The sequence below is a fragment of the Prorops nasuta genome, unplaced genomic scaffold, assembly GCF_024137725.1.
Source record: "Prorops nasuta isolate Cenicafe-Biocafe unplaced genomic scaffold, Cenicafe_Pnas_1.2 PNAS00009, whole genome shotgun sequence".
In the NCBI taxonomy this organism is placed as follows: Eukaryota; Metazoa; Arthropoda; class Insecta; order Hymenoptera; family Bethylidae; genus Prorops; species Prorops nasuta.
In genome coordinates this window covers 5,152,959-5,173,545 of record NW_027116806.1, presented here as the reverse complement: position 1 = coordinate 5,173,545, position 20,587 = coordinate 5,152,959, and the positions used below count along the sequence as shown (strand labels likewise).

Here is a 20,587-nt window from a genome sequence, read left to right as displayed (position 1 = left end):
TATCATATTTAAATAGGTCATTGATTATAACCACGTAACGATAATTTTCATACAGATTTATACTTTCCAGGAAATCAACCAGGTGTAACTAAAAAGAAGTTCAGTTTTCTTCGAAAAGTATTATTTTATTAAAATTTTGTTGAAAAAAATAACAAATAAAATTTATTATAAAAATATAATTAAGAATTACAAATAATAAAAAAATCAAATAACGATCTTTAAACATCAATATTAATTACATCGATGTATACGATGGTGTGGATACGGTATATACGTGGATATATTCTACATGTAAATTATTTATATAAAAAGCTCTTCACCCACAACCAGTGTCTTTTTTACTTCACAATTACAGTCTAATATTTGGACCTCAAAGGAAAGATGGATTCAACGATTAGTCAACCTTTGAGAGCTTTATTCAAGTTATCAGCCAATTTATTCATAAATTCGAATGTTTCCAGATAATCCGATCTGGTGACGTTTTGCATTCCCTTAATACAAATGGCGAGATCTTTGGTCATGAATCCAGATTCGATGGTATCTACGCAGACTTTCTCCAAGGTATTGGCGAATTTTTCAAGGTCTTTATTATTATCGAGCTTGGCGCGGTGGAGAAGACCACGCGTCCACGCGAAAATGGAGGCGATTGGGTTGGTGGAAGTTTCTTGACCTTTCTGATACTGTCGATAATGACGAGTAACGGTACCATGGGCCGCTTCTGCTTCAACAGTGCGTCCATCCGGACACAGAAGGACGGAAGTCATCAATCCCAAAGACCCGTAACCTTGGGCCACGGAATCGGATTGCACATCTCCGTCATAATTCTTGCATGACCAAACAAATCCTCCATCGGATTTCATAGCATAAGCCACCATATCATCAATTAGACGGTGTTCGTACCAGATTTTTTTTGCTTCGAATTTAGCTTTGTACTCTTTATCATAAATCTCCTGGAAAATATCCTTGAATCTTCCATCATATTTCTTCAAGATAGTATTCTTTGTAGACAAATAGAGAGGATAGTTTCTCGAGAGGGCATATTGAAGCGAGCTGTGAGCAAAGGCACGAATACTTTCATCAGTGTTGTACTGTGCTTGGGCTATACCAGGGCCTTTGAAGTTAAACACAGTGTGCTCTATCTTCTGTCCATCTTCACCTTTCCATGTGATCTCTAATTTTCCTGGGCCAGGAACTACAAAATCTGTTGCCTTATACTGATCAGCATGAGCATGCCTTCCAATAATAATTGGTTCCTTCCATCCTGTCACTAAGCGAGGTATATTCTTACAGATGATTGCCTCACGGAAAACTGTACCTCCCAATATATTCCTAATAGTTCCATTAGGGCTTTTCCACATTTGCTTCAATTTGAACTCTTCAACCCTTTTCTCATCCGGTGTGATAGTTGCACATTTAATACCAACATTGTATTTTTTTATAGCCTCTGCACATTCAACAGTTACATTATCATTGGTAGTATCACGATTTTCTATTCCTAAATCGTAGGTATGCAATTCTATATCCAAATAAGGCAGAATGAGCTTTTCCTTGATAGAATCCCAAATAATCCGGGTCATCTCATCCCCAAGGATGTCAACTACTGGACCAGCCTGAAATGTAAAGTAGAAAGCTATTTTAAAGCAGCTTAGAAAAACTTTAGCAGCAATAACTAACGTATAGCTTAAATAAGTTTTAAGAAGATAATTCTTTTCATTTAAGGGTATTAGCCATTTTCAATCTGCTGTGTCATCAAGCTTCGAGAGGAAGTCAACAAAGCCATTATCAAGTAATATATTACAGCAACAATTCTCCATTTATTCAATCTAATTCTTTTAAAAGAAACTCAAGTCAAAGTTACATAATTTTTTGTAATATCTGTGCACTTTTCATTGAAAAAAATTAAGTCAAGTTTCTAATCTAGAATTACTGTAACCTTGATACTGTAAATTATAGATATATATTCAAGTGAAAGAATAAGTACAAATAGATATACAAAAATTGAAAGTGTATACACGCAAATAGTAACAAATAAAGAAAAATGTCAATATTTCAAGGTCATTGAATGGTCGTATGTCAAAATAGGACAAGATAAAATGGAGAAGACTGTAGGTATACCTTAATTTTTGCCATAACTGTGGTTGATACGCTAAACGATCTTGTCAAAGAATGAAGAACCTCGGTCTGACGAATCAATTTTAAGGATAAGGCAGAGGTTGATACGACGCCGTTACTGCCCAGTTGGAAGACCGGTGCACTCCTTATAAATTGCACATTAACCCGTATGAGGCGGTGGGGCAAAAACATGGCAGCCGGTGTGATGTCGCTAGTTTCAAATTTTAATTCTTTTTTATATTATCTTATTTATCTTTCCTGATTTTTGTTGTTCTATCATTTTGTATTTCGCTTTCGGTGCCAAATAAGTTTTTCTCGTGTTTCGACATTCCCTCCCGTTTACTCTGTATTACTCTACAAATCAGATATAACTAGTATATTTGGTCTCACGTAAAGGATGTGGAAACACTGGAAACCAAAGAGACGAGATCTGCAAATCTGTGATATGACGGGTAGTAGGAAAACAATCTCATGGTGCAACCTCTCTTATCAGTGAAAAAATTTTGTAACGGACTTTGGAATTTGCACAGCTAGTTGCTCATTATTATTGACCAAAAGAGATTTTATGGAAATGAGTCTCTTTCCGAATCAAATATGCGAATTTCTGGCGTCAATTTGCAATTAAAAATTCTTCTATTGTTACATTTATGACTGATAAAAGAAAGAATTGTTAATTAGTTTGTTCAAACGAAAAATGATACGGGCATAAAATAAAACCTTTACTTTTTGTTATATTTACTGAAGTTTTATTTAATGTAAATGATATATATTAGGGTTAATATTATAATTCGACTCATTTACTTACATATTTGTAATTACAGTAAAAAAAATAGAAAAATATAAATTTCAACAATGTACTATCTCTGGCAATCGTGGTTAGAAGAACATTGTTGTAATATTGTTGCTCGTTACAGTGGATTCGAATAAACAATAAGAGAATAACGAGCGATGAAATTGTCCATGAGATAAAATATCAACGGCCATAAAAAGTAAAAACTATTGCGATTGGAGCATGACTACTGGACATTCAATAGCGAATCAAAATACTGTATATTCAGCGTTTCGCATTTTAATTGGCGGTTAACGATTTTACCATCCCGTAACAGATTTAACAAAACCAGAATTCCCTATAGTCACACAAATTTAAATTTTAATTTTATGCCATGAGAAATGTTTATACCATTTTTGTAGGGAATGTAGGAATCGTACAATGAAGAATAATAATTACCATAAATAATAAAAATTGACCATCTCTGTATGAGGTAAAAAAGAAATGTATCATTATTTTAGTGAGTTACAGATAAAAATTCGATAGTATATGTACGTATAGGTGCGATTATTTGATAATCAAGATAATTTTAGGAATTCCGGTTATGGCATAAAAGAAAATTTATATTTTAACAACACAGCCAACACGCTTTAACCAGAAGAGAATGACAGAGAGAAAGAAATAGAGAGAGAGAGAGAGGAGAGACGAAATAGTACCAAATAATTGCAGGAAGGTCCAGAAAGGTGGCGGTGGATGCAAAAGGAAGAATGAGTGAGTGAGAGATAGACAAATAGGGGAGAGAGCAACAGAGAGACACGGAGAGAGAGAGAGAGAGAGTGCAATATTCGTGTTCGTAATTCATGCATCGTGGGAAAATCGTATATGATATTCCGTGATCGATGGTGCGGTGAAAACAGAGTTTTGCGAGCGAGTCTAAATTCGTGATGTATCCGAGAAAATCTATTGAGTAGGAATTATGTGGCTTGATAGGAAAGGTTGAGGACTTGTAAAGTTGGAGGTTACGTGGATTGGTGGACGCCTTGGTTGCCGTTGGGCCAACGAAAAAAAAACCCGAACTTTCTTTTTCATATCGACTTTGTTACCATTTCTCGCATTCTCTTCCCCCTGCCCTTCGACCCTTAAATATCCCTTTAGCATAAGGCAAGGGACGATATTAGTTCTCTCGAACCTCGTTGTTCAGTCCAAACGGGAGAGATGTACACTCGTTGAATTTCTACTAATTTCTGCTTTTTGCCATCTCGCTTCTTGATCCGCTCCGTGCAAGCCAGAACAAAATTCTGAGGGAGCCTGATCAGCTTGATCATCTGCTGTTTTCATTCGTGTTTCGTACGACCCGATAGTGGTGCCAATGTGTACACAGGACAACTTTGCCAATTTGAGCAGGAAGCTACATTAAGGAATAAAATTTTCATTGTCTCTGGAAAATCGGCATGATGAAGAGCAGCTCGCTGCCTAAAAAGGAGGGCAAGATGCGCATTCGTGCCTTCCCGGTAAGATCTCTTTCTTGTAATTTTATCAATTACTTTTTCATCTTTCAACATTTATACTTCTTTTACACTCTTGTTCTGTGCAAAGAAATATAATGACGTTAACATTTAATATCAAGCTAATTATTTTAAATGCAGTACCCTTTACCATTTATCAATTATCATCTTTAGTTTTTTTTAAGTATTATTTAATGCAAAAAGCATTTTGACATTAAAATACATTTTTCATTCGTAATACCATGGTTGAATAAATAATTGCAAAACTTCTGCGGCATTTATTCTTCTTTGCTATATCCAGGGTATGTACAATGAATCTTCAGCTCTCTGTAACATCAACCATATCCACTATATTTACTGCATTATGCCAGTTACTCCAATTTTTAAATCACCTGATTTAAATACATTATCACTTGATTTATCTTTCTTGAGAGTAACTTTCTTTTGTTTGTGTATCATGTAATTAACTGTTGATTTTTTTTCTTAACCTTTTGGACTTGACAATTAAAATCATAGAAATTATTTTTGCAGTTTATTTGCAATAATGCATTGCAATAATTATCAAAATGTTTTAATTTAATAATTTACATTACATAAACATTAAAATGGCTATGAATTACATGGCTACAAAAAAAAGTTTAGAGGTTTTTTAGTATGTAGTAAAAATTTTTGTGAAACTATTGTCTGGTGTGTGAAATAGAAAAATTACAGTACTAAATAAACAATTTATAAAAAAACTATTAAAAATGCAAAATCAAAATACTTCAGATAGAACAGCTCCTACTTTCAAATTTTCAAAAATAAACTGTTCTGATTCATTAATTATCAGAGACATTCTTGTAATAATCATTCTATTTTTAAATGTTTTTTTTTAAGATTATAACAGAACTTTATATTAATACTATTTTTATTTATACTTTAGACATGTATGGATGAGAAATATGTAGAGAGTATTTGGGCTTTATTAAAAAGTGCAATTCAAGAAATTCAGAAGAAAAATAACTCGGCTCTCAGTTTTGAAGAGCTCTATCGCAATGCTTATACTATGGTGCTCCACAAATATGGAGAGCGACTGTATACAGGATTAAAGGAAGTTGTAACAAATCATCTTGAAAACAAAGTGAGGGAGGATGTTCTCAGATCTTTAAATAATAATTTCCTTCAAACATTAAACCAAGCATGGAATGATCATCAAACATCTATGGTCATGATCAGAGATATTTTAATGTATATGGACAGAGTGTATGTACAACAAAATGAAGTAGACAATGTGTATAATTTGGGACTCATCATATTTAGAGATCAGGTAAAAATTTTAGCTTAATAAAAATATATTACTAATAATGTTATATAAAAAATAATATTCCATTACTAACAAAATAAGTACTTTTATAGGTTGTTAGATATGGATGTATTAGAGATCACTTAAGAGAAACATTGCTAAGTATGGTAGCAAGAGAAAGGAAGGGAGAAGTAGTTGATCGTATCGCGATAAAAAATGCCTGCCAAATGTTAATGCTACTAGGTATTAATAGCCGTCAAGTATATGAAGAAGATTTTGAAAGGCCTTTTTTACAACAAAGTGCTGAGTTTTATAGGGTAAATACATTTAGGCTAACGTAAAAACCATTTTAAAGATTTTTAGAAATATAATTAGTCTTACTTTTGATGTCAGATGGAATCTCAAAAGTTTCTAGCAGAGAACAGTGCATCAGTATATATAAAAAAGGTAGAAGCAAGAATTTGTGAAGAATCTGAAAGAGCAAAGCACTATTTAGATGAGTCCACTGAATCTCGAATAGTAGAAGTAGTAGAAGAAGAGTTGATAAAGATTCATATGAAGACAGTTGTTGAGGTAATTATATTTTTACAAATACCATTATTTAAATTAAGTTATTTTTTAGTAATTCAATTTTTTTGTTTATAACAGGGCTTGGAAATTTTTGCATATTTCAGTTGTTTACTATAATCACTAATAGGAAATACCTATTAGTGACTATAGTAAATACCTGAAATGTGCAAATAATTCCGAGCCCTGGTTTATATGCTTAAAAAATTGTTTAATGCAATTTCTTTACAGATGGAGAATAGTGGTGTTGTGTATATGTTGAAGAATCACAAAACAGAAGACCTTGGTTGTATGTACAAATTATTTGCAAGAGTGACGGACGGTTTACGTACGGTTTGCGATTGCGTATCTCAGTTTTTGAAAGAGCAAGGACGGGCAATGGTCCAGGAGGATAATGACGCATCGACAAACGCTGTCATATTCGTCCAAAACTTGCTGGATCTAAAAGATCGCTTTGATCATTTTCTTCATTACTCTTTTAATAATGATAAAATTTTCAAGCAAATGATAGCCTCAGACTTTGAGTATTTCCTTAATATTAACACTAAAAGCCCAGAATATCTTTCGCTTTTCATTGATGATAAATTGAAAAAGGGCGTTAAAGGGGTAGGTATTTTAAAAAGGTAAAAGTTTTAGTGAATCCATGCATTGTACCTACTCTATTCCATTCATTATAGATGACAGAGCAAGAGATTGAAGGAATTTTGGATAAAACAATGGTGTTGTTCCGGTTTCTGCAGGAAAAGGATGTTTTTGAAAGATATTACAAGCAGCATTTAGCAAAGAGGCTTCTTTTAAATAAATCTGTTTCCGACGACAGTGAGAAAAATATGATATCCAAATTAAAGGTACTCATAAGAAGTAATTATTATATTTTTTATTCATATTTTCTTACAATATATAAAAATATTTGCAGACGGAATGTGGCTGTCAATTCACATCTAAATTGGAAGGGATGTTCAAAGATATAACTGTCAGTAATACAATAATGGATGAATTTAAAGATCATGTGCTGACATCAGGGGTATAGTATTTATTTAAGCAAGTTAATTTAGAAAACAAGGAATAATTAATGCGAAGCCTTAAAAATATTTCTTTTTTTATTTAGACAACAAATTTACATGGAGTCGATATTAGTGTACGAGTATTAACAACTGGCTTCTGGCCAACTCAGTGTGCTACTCCAAAATGTAGTATGCCAGCTGCACCACGCCATGCCTTTGAAGCTTTTCGACGTTTTTACCTTGCGAAACATAGTGGTCGACAACTGACCCTTCAGCCCCAACTAGGATCTGCGGATTTGAATGCCGTTTTCAATGGACCAAAAAAGGACGAGAGCAGTTGTGGAAGCTTAGAGGGGTCCTCCTCCAGCTCCATGAGCATGCCTAACACTCGAAGCAGCAATTGTTCAATTCCCAGAAAGCACATCATTCAAGTATCGACTTATCAAATGTGCGTTCTGATGCTCTTCAACAAGAGAGATAGACTGACATATGAGGTTTGTTAAAAGTACAATTAAACAGCAATCAACTTGATGCAAGAGAAAGCTATCAGACCAAATTACAAATTTGCCATTTTTAGGAAATTCAAGGGGAAACAGACATCCCCGTGAGGGACTTGGTTAGGGCTTTGCAGTCTCTCGCAATGGGGAAAGCTACACAGAGAATATTATTAAAAAATCCTCGTACAAAGGAAATTCAACCAACCCACTGTTTTTGTATCAATGACAGTTTTACCAGTAAATTACACAGGTAAATTATATCGCAGCTCGCAAATAAATGTTATGAGAAATTATTTTTTTCATGCATTCTTTGACCCATTCTGTATGTAGAGTCAAGATTCAGACTGTAGCCGCTAAGGGGGAATCTGAGCCAGAGAGAAGGGAAACGAGGAATAAAGTTGACGAGGATCGAAAACACGAGATAGAAGCAGCAATTGTTCGTATTATGAAAGCCCGCAAAATAATGCCTGTAAGCAAAGATTCTTATAATTAATCATTAAGCGTTATAGTATTGTGTTCACTGATTTATGAGAATTTATTCTAGCATAATATACTCGTGACAGAAGTTACGGAGCAGCTGAAAGGGCGCTTCTTACCTTCGCCGGTAATTATTAAGAAACGTATTGAAGGCTTGATTGAACGGGAATATTTAGCACGCACGCCGGAAGATAGGTAAATATTATTATTTATTATTATTTCTCATCAATGTATATGTTGTATCAATTTGTAATTTTATTGATTTAATTTATTCGTATCATATAGGAAGGTGTACACATATGTCGCTTAATATTGCGTTCTAATATTGGATCTGTACAAATGTGTAAGTAAATTATTTTAAAATATAAAATAATAATCGTATATCTCGTTAAATGAATATAAGTCGATCGATTAAGTACTATTATTTGTTCCACGTTACCACCTCTCTGAAATGCACCGTTTAGGATGATGACGCATGAAACGGTGTAGTGGACGCAAACGTAATTGAAGGCTTACGAAAACCGAAGCGCAAGCGATATAAAATCATCGTGTTTATAGGCTCCGTTTTGAGTGTCTTGAGCTGCGCGTACGTTCTTCATCTGCCATCATCTTTAATAACATTATGCTGAGAATTCTGCATCCACAATAATTTTACAAGAGAATTGTAAGCTTTTTTCCCTAAATCTTAAAAAATTTTAATTTTTAAGATTCATTTCTTTTTAGTTTTCAAAGGAATTTTTCGATTTATTTAAAATAAATTTGGTCAAATACCTTATTTAGCAAATGTATATAAAATACCATAGTTAACCTGTTTTCCATTATTGCGCTGATGCAGAAAATTTTTAATTTAAGATAGGTGGTAGCTCCAAAAAATGAAGTTTTGACTGGTTAAGTGGAATGGACTAATCGATAAAAGTTAATTTTAGATATGTAACAAAAATAAATGGATTTTATAGTGATCTTTTGATCCTTATAAATTTTTTCCTCTTTTCCACTAAGCTTTTCAAACAATTGATTTTGGAAGAAAGCAATCCACGTCAAAGCCCACGTTTTAGAATTTTTTTTTTTTTAGTTTCAGCGGCAGTAGTGTACATTATTATTAATTTACATAAGAGTACAATCTATTGTTCAACATCCTTATTATTATCATTCGATGATCGTACAGTTCTTGTTCTTGAGTTCTGCTCTTTAAAAACTAATCATGCGAAAACTTTACTCGGCTCTTTTTATTTTAATTTTATGATTCATTTTTACTTCCTGAAAACTCAGTGCGATCTAGATATTATTTGTAAATATGTAAAAAAAAAAGAAAATTAAATAATAGAAATAATGCTGAATGAATTAGAAATTATTAACTATAACCATCATATTGTGCGTAATTCATATGGATAACGGTATTTAATGGAACAAAAATATTTTTTAAGAGTGAAACAATGGCATCTGAGTGTGTAAACGGTGCTTTTTTTATTCATATCGTTCTTTTTAATATAAAGCGTACTGTGTAATTTTTAAATATTCTTTTTCCTTCTCTCAATCCTTATGTTATTTCTACATTTTATCCAGAATTTCTCATTCATCTTAAGATAAAAATCATGTTTGAATCTTTATGCTAAGCAATAGTAATTTTAGTGTTATCTTTATTTTTTGATCAATATAATTTTAACTGTGTAATTCTAAAAGTGGATTTCTTTGACGTGAACTGTTTCACGTATATGCAGGGCAAGGTGTTTATTACTTCTCTTAAAAAGAAAGCGAAATCTTTAATTTTGTTAATAACAAATTCAGCCTTTTTTCTTTGAGAAAACATTAACCATCTTGTCCCGAGTTTAAAATGTGTTCCTAGAATCCAATAAAGTGCAAAATGTTTATTGTAGTATGCCAAAATATGGATCCTCAAAAGTATAAGAGATGTGGAATTTGTTAAATGGGATTAAACGAAAACAAAAATGTGCGCATAAAGCTTTAATAAAGATGAAGAACTTAAAAGTAAAAAATTGCAATCCAACTCATACACACACACACACACACACATACAGAAATACATACATATGTGTGCGCGTAGAATCGACTCACATATTATAGAGCAAAAATATTAATGAAGAATCATTAATTTTATTCTCATTTATATCTTTATTTATTAATATAGAGTTTTAATATTTAAACGAACGTTTTACCGTTTCTTACGCAAAAGTAAATAAAATAAACATTTTGGAAAAGTTCTGCTGTTTTTTTTACAATACTCATATATCCTGAAGCTATTCTATTTTCTAGGAATTGAAGTCAAGGTAAGCTTTAAAGAAGTTCAAATCTTGTTACACTTTTATTAAATTAAGTTTATCATGTTTTTTTTTTAGGAATAAATGCAAGTACAAACAAAAATATACAAAGATCTTCAGCAATATATTTATAACGGCTAAATTTCATAATGCTGAAGTATTACTTCTTTGGTAATTAAAATATTGGTGGATAAAAATCAATCCAGGGCTTATTACATAGAATTACTTGAGTAGCCTTGTTTAGGGTTTCTTAGAAAACGCAAAGCACTGATCTAAAGTTATTTTTCCTTTCTTCACATTTATGATTTATTTTCTTTCATCATATCCTTCTTTCTTTAATACAAAGTCTTTAATTATAATGCTAATAACTGGTTTTTAATGTTGTAAAATAGAAAAATCATTATCTCTTAAGGTCTCTTAAAACATGCGAAATGTCATCATTTAGATTCACATTTAAGGTATTTGTTCTTTTTAATTATACATTTTAAAGCACTACTTTGATTTTTATATATAGTCTGTCCGATAAAACAACTCAGAATACTGACATAAGATTTTATTTAACTTTGTAACTAAAAAAAATATCATTTTTTTTATAACGCCTTTCTAAGTGCAAATTGTAATATATTTCCAAAGGTCTTATATACAGTATTGATATCTTTTGTAGTTACGAAGTTAAGCAGAGTTTTATGTGCAGGATTTAGGTTGTTTCACCTAGCGGACCCTGTATAAGGTGTAACTCAAGTATATTGTATATTTTCTTTAAATACATCAATACATATATTTCACATTGCATTTAAAACTCATTTTTACTTACACCTTTGCAGTTTGGCTGATTACTTCCAAGGCATAATCAAGACTCTATGAACTTAAAAGAAATGTATTTTTTTGATTCAATGTAATATACTGCTGTTATTTGTTAAAAACTGTACTCTTAGTAGTATGATTTCCATCCTATAAATATTAAAATTGTGTATATATTTTTTTATCAACCTGTCTATACTGTACACAAGATTCTCTGATTCTAATAGATCAGATCAAGAATAAGTTTTGCAAAAATTAGCTTGTAGGCAATAGTCTTGCTTCTGAGGAAGACTCTCGCCGTTTCTCAGCATGTTTTTTTGTGAATTCCTCAGCATTTTTCAAAAACTTTTTCTTATCTGTTACAAATTCTTCAGCTAGATCTGGCCTTAATGGATGCTCTGGTTCAGGGTCATTAACTAATGCTATTAGTGACTGAATAACTAAAAGAATAAGATTAAAAATTGATATCAAATATTCTTTACAAAAAGATCAACTTGAACGAAAAAATTACCTTGATCAGTTTTGGTAGTAGGCTTCCAATTTTCTGCATTTAAAATGGGGAGGCATACTTGTCCTTTTTCATCTACATTAGGGTGATATATTTTGGTTTTAAAATTTATCCTTGGTGGCTTGAAAGGATATTCAGCAGGAAAATTAATTTCAATGCGAAAAGCACCTTTATTATATGGAGGATTGTCCTAAAACAAACAATTTGAATAAAGTAAAGAAGTGTAATATAATGGAATTAGATATAATAACAGAACTGTAAATGTATTTGACTACATCACGATATAATTATAATAATGCAACTTCTGAATCTCTATAAACGATAGGTTAGGTTAGGTTAAACATAAACGGTAAAGCATACCGGTAATATGAGTCCTTGCCAAGTTAGTATATCAGATTCATCCACTTGGATATTTGTGAAATATTTTGTTGATGAAGCTTTCAAGTCGAATAATTCCTGGAAAACATGAAATTATATCAATGAAAATTCCAAACATAATTAGTCCCCCACTGATTACTCCAATTTTATGATTATCAAATAATAACGGGAGGTATTTGAGGCAATTTAATAAAGATGGATTAAATCAATAAGGGTTTCTAGAAGAATGAAAATTTGTCAGGCAATTAAAACTTTTCATCATGGAAAGAAATTTTTACAAAGTGGCTTAGTTTCGATATTAAATGGCTCACTCAAGAAATAGGAAATTTAGGTTACAATTAACTATTAATCAAATGTTTATTCAATAATATTTTGTTTTTTTCTTTTATCAATGACAGAAACTTAAATTTACCTTTTGTAATCTTCTCATAAGTGCCATTTTGAAGGCTGCACTTTGCTGATCTGACTGATTGCGCTATTTGCGCTCGCCGAGAGAAAACTTGCTAGATTAAAGGTAGTTCACAGTTCACACTGATTCGCACACAGAGTGGGTGCATTCCAAATTACGTATGAAGTGCATAGAATGTACAGTTTATGTCACATTTATTATACATAGAATTTAAGTGCTTACTGCGCGCATATGCGTGACTCGGAACGCACCCAGTGTTTACGATCGGCAATCGGATTTCAGTTTGATCTACATATGTAGATGCAGGGATCCAATCAATTATAATCTCTAAGATAAAATTAACTAGATCTCAATCCACAACATTTTCGGAAAGTAATCCAATATATTTAGAATTAGATAAAAGTTTTAATAGGAGATGAAGTGACGTTGATATTTATTTTAGTTTTTTTCTTCAATTATTATAACAACTTCATGTCTTTGATCTGTTGGTGGGTCATATGCCATATAACAAATGAGCCAAATGACCGGTAAGGCCGAGTCCTACCAAAGTATAATTAATTAAAGTGGTATAGTATCCGTTACGTGAACTATACTACTTTAAGTAGTTACTGGTTGTTAGTGATACAGTTCATGTAACGTGTACTATATTAATTTAATTAATTAAACTTTGGTACATAGCACTCGGCTTAAGAGTTTTGCCCAAATTTTTTGTAGAATGCGTGCATATGTAGACATACGGCGACACTTTACCACCCATTACCAGAACTTTTTGTCTACAGGGTTGACAGCACTGAGAGCCAGAGATGGTATTTCAAGGGAAATCCCTAACCCCCCACCATGCCTATCCTGTGTATTGAGAATCTGTAGTTGGATTCTGTAACTCTTAGGCCGGTATTCATAGTCGTTGCTTATATTTAAGACCGACTTAAGCATAGGTTATCTTTTTCTATTACTGTTAGGGGAAAAAGGACAATCAATACTTTAAGTCAGACTTAAATATAAGCAATGACTATGAATACCGGCCTTAGCGACAACTTTCGGTATCGTTAACGGGATCCCTCACACGTGCTTTACCGACAGTACAAGTCAATAAACAATTCGTTTAATAAAAGTCAAATGCGAAGCAAATTGAACAATCGGGCATTTGTAGGATAATGTGCCAGTCCTAACGAGTCAAACGAACTTAAAAACACTCAAATTAGTTGAAAAATAACGCTGTACCATTGTGCCGCGTTCTTGAAGAGAGGTTACTTTTGGTTATTTCCACTTCAAGAACGCGGGACAGTGGTACAGCGTTATTCTTCATCCGATTTGAATTTTTTTAAGCTCGATTGACTCGTTAGAATTGGCACCTTGTCATAAAGAAGCCCGTTTTTGCAATTTGCTTCGCATTTAACTTTTATTAAACGAATTGTTTATTGGCTTGTACTGTCGGTAAAGCACGCGTGAGGGATCCCGTTAAGGATTGTTGACATGCTGAGAGTCTCTGAACTCTGAAGACATGAGACTTGAGAGTATATTCGCCGTATTCGGCTCCATTTAGCATTCAGCTTGAACCAGTTGAACCTCGATTCAGCAATATTCAGCATTTCAGCTGGTTTATCTGATTAACTCCTTTGGTATTCTCAAATTGATATTACGCATGGATGATATAAGCAATACTATCTTCATGGGATTACGTATATATATATACATACGTATGTGCAAAATAAATAGGATATGCACGAAGAAGTTAGCTATTTAATTAATTTTAATTCAAGATAAACTAAAGAGCGAAAAAATCCTATTAACTATTACAATTATATTGATCCGAATTCATTTAATACTTTTGAATACATCTGACGGTAAGTTGAGACGTAAGGTTATGTTATTGTAATAGTAGTGGTAATAATAATAGGATTATTATTATTGATGATAGTTATTGATGTTTTTATACTCGTAGTCAATTCTTAGTCAACAATGCAAAAGTTTAGAAAAGCTCAAAAATTGAATCAAGCAGCAATAGAAAAATATTTGGAAAAGTCACCTTCATTGAACTCATCCAGTGAAGATGAAGATGAGGAAGCTATACAGAAATCAGTCGATCAAGTTATGATACTGTACCAAGGAGAAGGAGTGGACGTAGAGAAAGTTATATCATACTTAGCAAACTTATTTCAATCTGGTGGTGCTGTATGCTTAATATGCATTTCTAATGTAAAAAAAGTGGATCCTGTACGTATCACTGTTAATTTAATGGTAAGTTTCATAAAATAGATCATCTTTCAATTTTAATCATTATTACAGATCTGGAACTGCAGTAAGTGTTACTCATTTATGCACTTATCCTGCATCTTACACTGGATCAAAGATAGTTTGAGTTACAAGCGTGAAAGTGGAATACCTCCTATATGGGCATGGTAGGATCAATAATTTCTTGTAAAATTGTCTTTACATAAAGACACTTTGAGTATTTAATTATTTATTGTTTAACAGTCCAAAATGTCGTATGGAATACACAGAGAGCCAAGTACCAAAGAGTTACATGTGCTTTTGTAAGAAAACTTTAAATCCTTCTTATCAGCCATGGTGCATACCACATTCATGTGGAGATACTTGTGAAAAGCAACTGCAGCCCATATGTGGTCACTCTTGTGTTCTGCTTTGCCATCCTGGTCCCTGTCCACCATGTGCACAAATGGTTTATACAAGCTGTTACTGTGGCAAAGAACCACCTGCTCCAAGACGGTGCAGCTCTAAATACTGGACTTGTGGAAAGGTTTGTAACAAGAAACTAGAATGCTGTGATCATTACTGCAAAGAATTTTGTCACAGTGGAAATTGTCCATCTTGCAAGGAAATAGTGACTGTTGCATGTCACTGTAAAAGTAGTAAAGAAAAAAGAGTATGTCATCAGTCATCTTGGAGATGCAATACATCTTGTGGAAAAGAGTTGTCTTGCAAAATTCATAGTTGCAAAGAGTCATGTCATCTTCCAGGCGACTGTGGAGATTGTCCCATGGAGAAGAATAGAACTTGCCCTTGTGGTAAGAAAACATATGCTGTTTCTTGCAAAGAAGCTCAAGTACCAACTTGCGGAGATACTTGTAGCAAACTATTGAACTGTGGAGTCCATACATGCAATATGCGTTGCCACCAAGATCGCTGCGGTCAATGTTTAGAAGTAGCGTTAAAAACTTGTAAATGTGGATCTTTCAAAAAGGAAATTGCTTGCACCAAAGAATTTCATTGTAACAAAAAGTGTACTCAAATACGGTTATGTGGAAAACATTTATGCAACAAGAAATGCTGTGATTGTTTGATAAATAATACTCACAATTCCTGTGAGAAAATGTGTGATAATACTTTGCACTGTAAGAAGCATAAGTGCTCTGCACCATGTCATAGTGGACCTTGCTATCCTTGCAACAGAACTGATGTTATCCATTGCAGATGTGGACATAATAAAATAACAGTGCCCTGTGGCAGTATGAAGAAAGTTAAGCCTCCATCTTGTAACAAACTCTGTAAGATTCCACCAATTTGCCATCATCCTAAACGAGAGTCCCATAAGTGTCATATGGGTAATTGTCCGCCGTGCCGAAAAATATGTGGTCTAAGTTACAAGAAATGTGGCCACTCATGTCCTGCTGTATGTCACACAAAAGTATGGACGAAGGTACGAGTGAATGGAGTTTCTCACCCTACTGGTCCATGGGAAAAGGAAAAATATACTCTGGAATTAAAAACATTTCCTTGTCCGCCCTGCGAATATTCCGTTATGGTCACTTGCTTGGGTGGGCATGAAACTCAATCTTGGCCTTGCCATATGTCTAATCCTGCTTCGTGTCTTAGACCTTGTGACAGACTTTTGAATTGCACAAATCATAAGTGCGAATTGCTTTGTCACAAAATTCAGGCTGAAAATAATGGAGAGGGTACACCTTGTATGGTGTGCGAAAAGCGTTGCTTTCTTCCAAGGCCCGAATCATGCACTCACGCTTGTCCTAAGCAGTGCCACAAGCCACCTTGCGATCCTTGCAAACAGCTTGTCAAAAGTCATTGCCACTGTGGCATAAGTATCCTGTTCAAACGATGCTCTGATTTGACTCTGGCTACGAAGACAGAGAGAGATAAATTGCTGATGTGCGGAAGTCAGTGTCCTAGAACTGTAAGTGGAAATTAGAATATTTAAATTATAATAATAAGAGTAGGCTTAACCGCTTGGTAACCACGGACGTGTTATGTCGCGTTGACAATATATGCCGTCCTTTTACTACGGACGAGTAAACATGCGCTCTTGTTTTTGCTTTATCAATCGGTAAATATTACAATCACATTAATCCAAAAAGAGAAAGATAACTATTGTAAACCATATCTTTTTTTATTAATGTTCGTTATGATATAATTCAAAGCATGGTGTAAAAAAGAAAATATTCGTAAAGAGACTCGATATTACTGTAAAAACTGCAATGCAGCTTTATACGTGTTACACTATGCTTTGAATTATAGCATACCAAGCATTAATAAAAAACATATGATTTACAATAGTTGTCTTTCTTTTTGGATTAATGTGACTGCAATATTTACCGATTGATAAAGCCAAAACAAGAGCACGTGTTTTCTCGTCCGTGGTAGAGGACGGTATATATTCTCAACACGACATAACACGTCCGTAGATACTAAGCAGTTAATACTATTTAGGAATTAATTTGTGTGAATGTTTATATTTTAGTACCCCTGTGGACATAGGTGTATCGATAATTGTCATCCAGGACCGTGTAGATCAGACGTTCAATGCAATAAAAAGGTAAAGATATATTGCAAATGTAAAAGGCTCAAAAAAGACTTTTTGTGTTTCGCAATCCAGCACAGGCAAGTTGACATGAATTGTGATGAGGTTTGCCAAAAGCTTAAAGAGGAGAAAGAGCAGGTTCGATTAGCTGCATTGGAGCTAAAATTGAAGCAGGAGGAAATGAAAAATTTAGAAGAGATTGCGAAATTTGAAAAGAAATTCAAACGCCGTAAAAGAACACGGGAGAAACACGAGCATGAATCTTTATCGCAAGAAGGAATAAGCTGTTATAAACTATTTTTAGCCTCAACTATCCTAATATCCATATTAGGAGTCGTAATTACATATGTGATAACGAATAATTTTATAACCGTAAACCTGTAAATACTTAAGATTTTATATATCCATGAAACAAAGATTTTGTTCGATTTCGTTGCATACTTATATGAATAAAAATGTATTGCATTTAAAAAATAAATTATGAAAAATTGGTGGATAAATAATAATTAAACCTAAAAATCTAAATATCTGTTCTTATGGATTTTAGCTAATCTACTTAAAACGTTTGATGAATACTGTCGTTTAAACCGCATTTTAATATAATTGTAAAATATATATTCATGATATTTCACGTAGGCTTGCATATTCTGTGGGGACTGTATAATTAATATCGTCGAAATTTTCAAACAGATTAACAGTTTGACGCCTCGTTTGTAAAAGATTTGAAAATTCCTCCCAGTCCTCGTTATTTTCTTTCTCAAATCGATTCCCCTGAAAAAATAATTGAATTATTCATCCAACAAAAATATGAGTTTTTATTCTGTACCTCTAAAAATACGTGTAAAAGTCCTTTACTTCTATCCTGAAGCAGGATATAATTTTGATAATGTAAACAATTGATTAATCTTTTTAATGTTACGTTAGTCAGCTTATTCCCTAAAATTAAACAAATGGTGATAATTATTTTACGCGGAAAGCCAATTTACTTTTGTTTCATAAATAATTAAGGAAATTGTTGATGGCTTGTAAATATCTGTAGGTTGATAAATTACAATTAAAGTTCAAATGTTGAAGTTGTAAGTTGCCTCTACAAAAAACTGATCCTTTTGACCGAATACTCTCTTTATCCAGAGGATATTCAACCTCTCCAATATCGTCTAGACTTGTATCAGTTTTTTTTCTGCAAAGTGCTGAAAAACGTCGACGCCGAATATCAATAATTTCTGAGTGCGAAAGGGAAAACCTGAATTATAAAATAGATAGAGGCTAGAGGTTTGGTGCACCATTCACAACTTGTTTTGATAAAGTAATTATGCTACATTTCATTGACTTCAACAATTAATTCAATTTAACAGACGTACATTGATAGTTCTTGAATTATCGCAGTTGCACCGTCATCGCATATCCTGTTTCCGGTTAATACTAGACTGCTAAGCGATCTTCGTAATTATGCACAGTTAAATAAAGCTTTATCACTGGTTCCCTTGTTTCATTTTATTTTCATATCTTAAAGATATTAATTTTAAACAATTGGTTCCTCTACCTATTGGTTCGCAGCATTCCAGCCAAATATTCACATCCGATTCTCGTAATACAATTGAAAGATAAATTTAATCCGATTAATTTCGGATTCTCAGGTGGATCTCTGAATTTTAATTTTTCTGCTATTTTTTTTATTCCATCATCAGATATCCGACACAGTTTGAGGGACAGGTACAGCAAGCTTGAGGAATAATTATAAAATTAAACACTATTTGCTTAAAATTTGTTCATTGTCCGGATCGCATACTTGTAAGCAGGTTTGCATAGCAGATAAAAATTCTCTTCTGGATTCGGATTCATATCTAAATTTAAATCCTTCAAGCAACCGTCCTCAAGTAGTCGACTTATCTGCTCGATTCCATTCCCGTCTATATTGCAATTTGTCAATCTACACAGAAATCATTTTAAAGATTTGGTTCTGGGCTTTCAACAGGGACTAATTAATAAACTCACTCCAGCACAGTGATGGTTTTGTAACTGCCCAGAACTGTTTCTAGACTACCTAATAAATCTATCGACACTGGACAGGCTGTGCAAAATTATTATTTATTAATTAGAAATCAGAATTAATTTTAACATTTTGAACATTTTAATAAATTAAAAATAATAAATTTACGATTTTCGACAAAATACACATAAAGGCTCTTAAAAAAGCAAAAATTAATATAATTGAAATGATAGAATAATGCAAGAGAGAAGCTGACAATGAAGTCTGATATTAAAATGAAAAGATTATTTTTAAATTTTCAAGAAATTAATTAGTATTTAGAAATAAAAGAACGAGATTTCCTAGTATTGACCTGTGCACTCGATTTTCTCGATGGAGTATGAATCATTGGAACGTCGAAATGTGAAAGGAGATAAAAGAGTCTCATTTTTCGTTTTAGAGAATTTTCTCTTGGTAGTCCTGAAAAGAAAGAAGAAAGGGAGAAACGCGCAGTTTACAAATACCCGAGCATCTTATCACATCTGGAGTGACTGACAGCTGCTTGGCCTAATGAGCATTTACTTTGCTTGGGACTCGGCCTTCCCTGATTTTTTTTCCTTTTCAGAGATCGGACCTGGCGATGCCATTGAATCCTTCAAAGTCTCACTACCAGCATCCTCCTCCTCCTCCTCCTCCTCCTCCTTCTTTTTCTGTATCCATTAAAATGAGATAAAATAAACATTTTCTATGAACCTCCCCTCTCCAATCTCTCAACTAACAATATTAACCTATATCTGTAGAAACAAATTTCCAATAAAAATACCAAAAATCTTATTAATTAAGAGAAATATACTAAATTGATGATTAAATTCTTCTTACTTTACGCTTTTTATCTCTCTTCGACATTTTTTAAATGTAGCAAAGGTCGATAGGTTGAGTCAAAACGTTCGCTGAAGCATCTAGTTTATTTTTTTATATATTACATGAGCATGAAGTGTGTTCAATTTGTTATGCTTCAATAATTCGCGCCATTCGCGCTAATTCGCAGTGGTGACTCTGGTGACATTTCTTCCCTCCTCTTGTTTTCACGAACATAAAATAAAGGGTGCTGCAATGCATCGTTGATTTTGATTCCACCTATTCAAGAAATCATCAAATTTCAGTTTCTAAAGTTACAATTTTTTTTCATATATAATAAGAGATTTTAATATTTTAAAATACGATCTGATGGAATTATTTTGCAATATCGTTGTTTGATG

At 33.1% G+C, this 20,587-nt stretch overlaps 5 protein-coding genes across 9 annotated transcripts; 2 read left to right on the top strand and 3 right to left on the bottom strand.

Moving 5' to 3' along the window:
• Nucleotides 1-104: 104 nt before the first annotated feature.
• Idh (isocitrate dehydrogenase [NADP] cytoplasmic) lies at nucleotides 105-3,071 on the bottom strand. Of its 2 annotated transcripts, none has more exons than XM_066731392.1 (3): nucleotides 2,918-3,071; nucleotides 2,116-2,323; nucleotides 105-1,610 (listed from the first exon to the last, which is right to left on the bottom strand). In XM_066731392.1, exons 2-3 carry the CDS (start codon nucleotides 2,302-2,304, stop codon nucleotides 399-401), a joined length of 1,401 nt encoding a protein of 466 aa, XP_066587489.1. In that variant the 5' UTR covers nucleotides 2,305-2,323; nucleotides 2,918-3,071; the 3' UTR covers nucleotides 105-398. The 2 variants fall into 2 exon arrangements, with proteins under 2 accessions (XP_066587489.1, XP_066587490.1); XM_066731393.1 differs by having other exon boundaries at nucleotides 2,116-2,520; nucleotides 2,918-3,034.
• A 526-nt stretch (nucleotides 3,072-3,597) lies between these two features.
• Nucleotides 3,598-10,254, top strand: Cul3 (cullin 3). 3 transcript variants are annotated; one of them, XM_066731652.1, is made up of 13 exons: nucleotides 3,598-4,392; nucleotides 5,309-5,692; nucleotides 5,782-5,985; nucleotides 6,062-6,241; nucleotides 6,467-6,841; nucleotides 6,913-7,083; nucleotides 7,152-7,259; nucleotides 7,344-7,733; nucleotides 7,817-7,986; nucleotides 8,067-8,205; nucleotides 8,281-8,408; nucleotides 8,499-8,556; nucleotides 10,088-10,254. In XM_066731652.1, the coding sequence occupies exons 1-12, from the start codon at nucleotides 4,333-4,335 to the stop codon at nucleotides 8,521-8,523; spliced, it is 2,334 nt and encodes a 777-aa protein (XP_066587749.1). In that variant the 5' UTR covers nucleotides 3,598-4,332; the 3' UTR covers nucleotides 8,524-8,556; nucleotides 10,088-10,254. The 3 variants fall into 3 exon arrangements, with proteins under 3 accessions (XP_066587749.1, XP_066587750.1, XP_066587748.1); XM_066731653.1 differs by lacking the exon at nucleotides 10,088-10,254 and adding an exon at nucleotides 9,286-9,550; XM_066731651.1 differs by lacking the exon at nucleotides 10,088-10,254 and adding an exon at nucleotides 8,678-9,550 and having other exon boundaries at nucleotides 3,600-4,392.
• LOC136776258 (ubiquitin-conjugating enzyme E2 L5-like) lies at nucleotides 10,161-12,701 on the bottom strand. Its single transcript, XM_066731654.1, has 4 exons — nucleotides 12,589-12,701; nucleotides 12,159-12,254; nucleotides 11,802-11,988; nucleotides 10,161-11,730 (listed from the first exon to the last, which is right to left on the bottom strand). Exons 1-4 carry the CDS (start codon nucleotides 12,613-12,615, stop codon nucleotides 11,546-11,548), a joined length of 495 nt encoding a protein of 164 aa, XP_066587751.1. The 5' UTR covers nucleotides 12,616-12,701; the 3' UTR covers nucleotides 10,161-11,545.
• Nucleotides 12,702-13,866: 1,165 nt separating this feature from the next.
• LOC136776243 (NF-X1-type zinc finger protein NFXL1) lies at nucleotides 13,867-18,225 on the top strand. Of its 2 annotated transcripts, XM_066731636.1 has the most exons (6): nucleotides 13,867-14,429; nucleotides 14,528-14,799; nucleotides 14,872-14,984; nucleotides 15,061-16,735; nucleotides 17,300-17,374; nucleotides 17,435-18,225. In XM_066731636.1, the coding sequence occupies exons 2-6, from the start codon at nucleotides 14,545-14,547 to the stop codon at nucleotides 17,741-17,743; spliced, it is 2,427 nt and encodes an 808-aa protein (XP_066587733.1). In that variant the 5' UTR covers nucleotides 13,867-14,429; nucleotides 14,528-14,544; the 3' UTR covers nucleotides 17,744-18,225. The 2 variants fall into 2 exon arrangements, with proteins under 2 accessions (XP_066587733.1, XP_066587731.1); XM_066731634.1 differs by having other exon boundaries at nucleotides 13,868-14,429; nucleotides 17,300-18,221.
• Nucleotides 17,978-20,234, bottom strand: LOC136776201 (leucine-rich repeat-containing protein 71-like). The gene is made up of 10 exons (XM_066731581.1): nucleotides 20,208-20,234; nucleotides 19,911-20,038; nucleotides 19,702-19,808; nucleotides 19,355-19,430; nucleotides 19,149-19,289; nucleotides 18,903-19,082; nucleotides 18,721-18,798; nucleotides 18,412-18,602; nucleotides 18,186-18,295; nucleotides 17,978-18,130 (listed from the first exon to the last, which is right to left on the bottom strand). The coding sequence occupies exons 1-10, from the start codon at nucleotides 20,232-20,234 to the stop codon at nucleotides 17,978-17,980; spliced, it is 1,191 nt and encodes a 396-aa protein (XP_066587678.1).
• Between the last annotated feature and the right edge of the window lie 353 nt (nucleotides 20,235-20,587).

Excerpts from the sequence above, each read along its gene's own strand:
- Idh (XM_066731392.1), bottom strand. The coding sequence starts at position 2,304 with ATGTTTTTGCCCCACCGCCTCATACGGGTTAATGTGCAATTTATAAGG. Across the intron at positions 1,611-2,115 it reads CAGTTATGGCAAAAATTAAG|GCTGGTCCAGTAGTTGACAT; the intron begins GTATACCTACAG and ends TTTACATTTCAG.
- Cul3 (XM_066731652.1), top strand. The coding sequence starts at position 4,333 with ATGATGAAGAGCAGCTCGCTGCCTAAAAAGGAGGGCAAGATGCGCATT. Across the intron at positions 7,084-7,151 it reads ATATGATATCCAAATTAAAG|ACGGAATGTGGCTGTCAATT; the intron begins GTACTCATAAGA and ends AAATATTTGCAG. Across the intron at positions 8,206-8,280 it reads AAGCCCGCAAAATAATGCCT|CATAATATACTCGTGACAGA; the intron begins GTAAGCAAAGAT and ends AATTTATTCTAG.
- LOC136776258 (XM_066731654.1), bottom strand. The coding sequence starts at position 12,615 with ATGGCACTTATGAGAAGATTACAAAAG. Across the intron at positions 11,989-12,158 it reads GGCAAGGACTCATATTACCG|GACAATCCTCCATATAATAA; the intron begins GTATGCTTTACC and ends TGTTTGTTTTAG. Across the intron at positions 11,731-11,801 it reads TACTACCAAAACTGATCAAG|TTATTCAGTCACTAATAGCA; the intron begins GTAATTTTTTCG and ends TTATTCTTTTAG.
- LOC136776243 (XM_066731634.1), top strand. The coding sequence starts at position 14,545 with ATGCAAAAGTTTAGAAAAGCTCAAAAATTGAATCAAGCAGCAATAGAA. Across the intron at positions 14,985-15,060 it reads ATACCTCCTATATGGGCATG|TCCAAAATGTCGTATGGAAT; the intron begins GTAGGATCAATA and ends ATTGTTTAACAG. Across the intron at positions 16,736-17,299 it reads GAAGTCAGTGTCCTAGAACT|TACCCCTGTGGACATAGGTG; the intron begins GTAAGTGGAAAT and ends TTTATATTTTAG.
- LOC136776201 (XM_066731581.1), bottom strand. The coding sequence starts at position 20,234 with ATGTCGAAGAGAGATAAAAAGCGTAAA. Across the intron at positions 19,431-19,701 it reads CGAGAAAATCGAGTGCACAG|CCTGTCCAGTGTCGATAGAT; the intron begins GTCAATACTAGG and ends AATTTTGCACAG. Across the intron at positions 18,603-18,720 it reads ATAATTCAAGAACTATCAAT|GTTTTCCCTTTCGCACTCAG; the intron begins GTACGTCTGTTA and ends TTTATAATTCAG.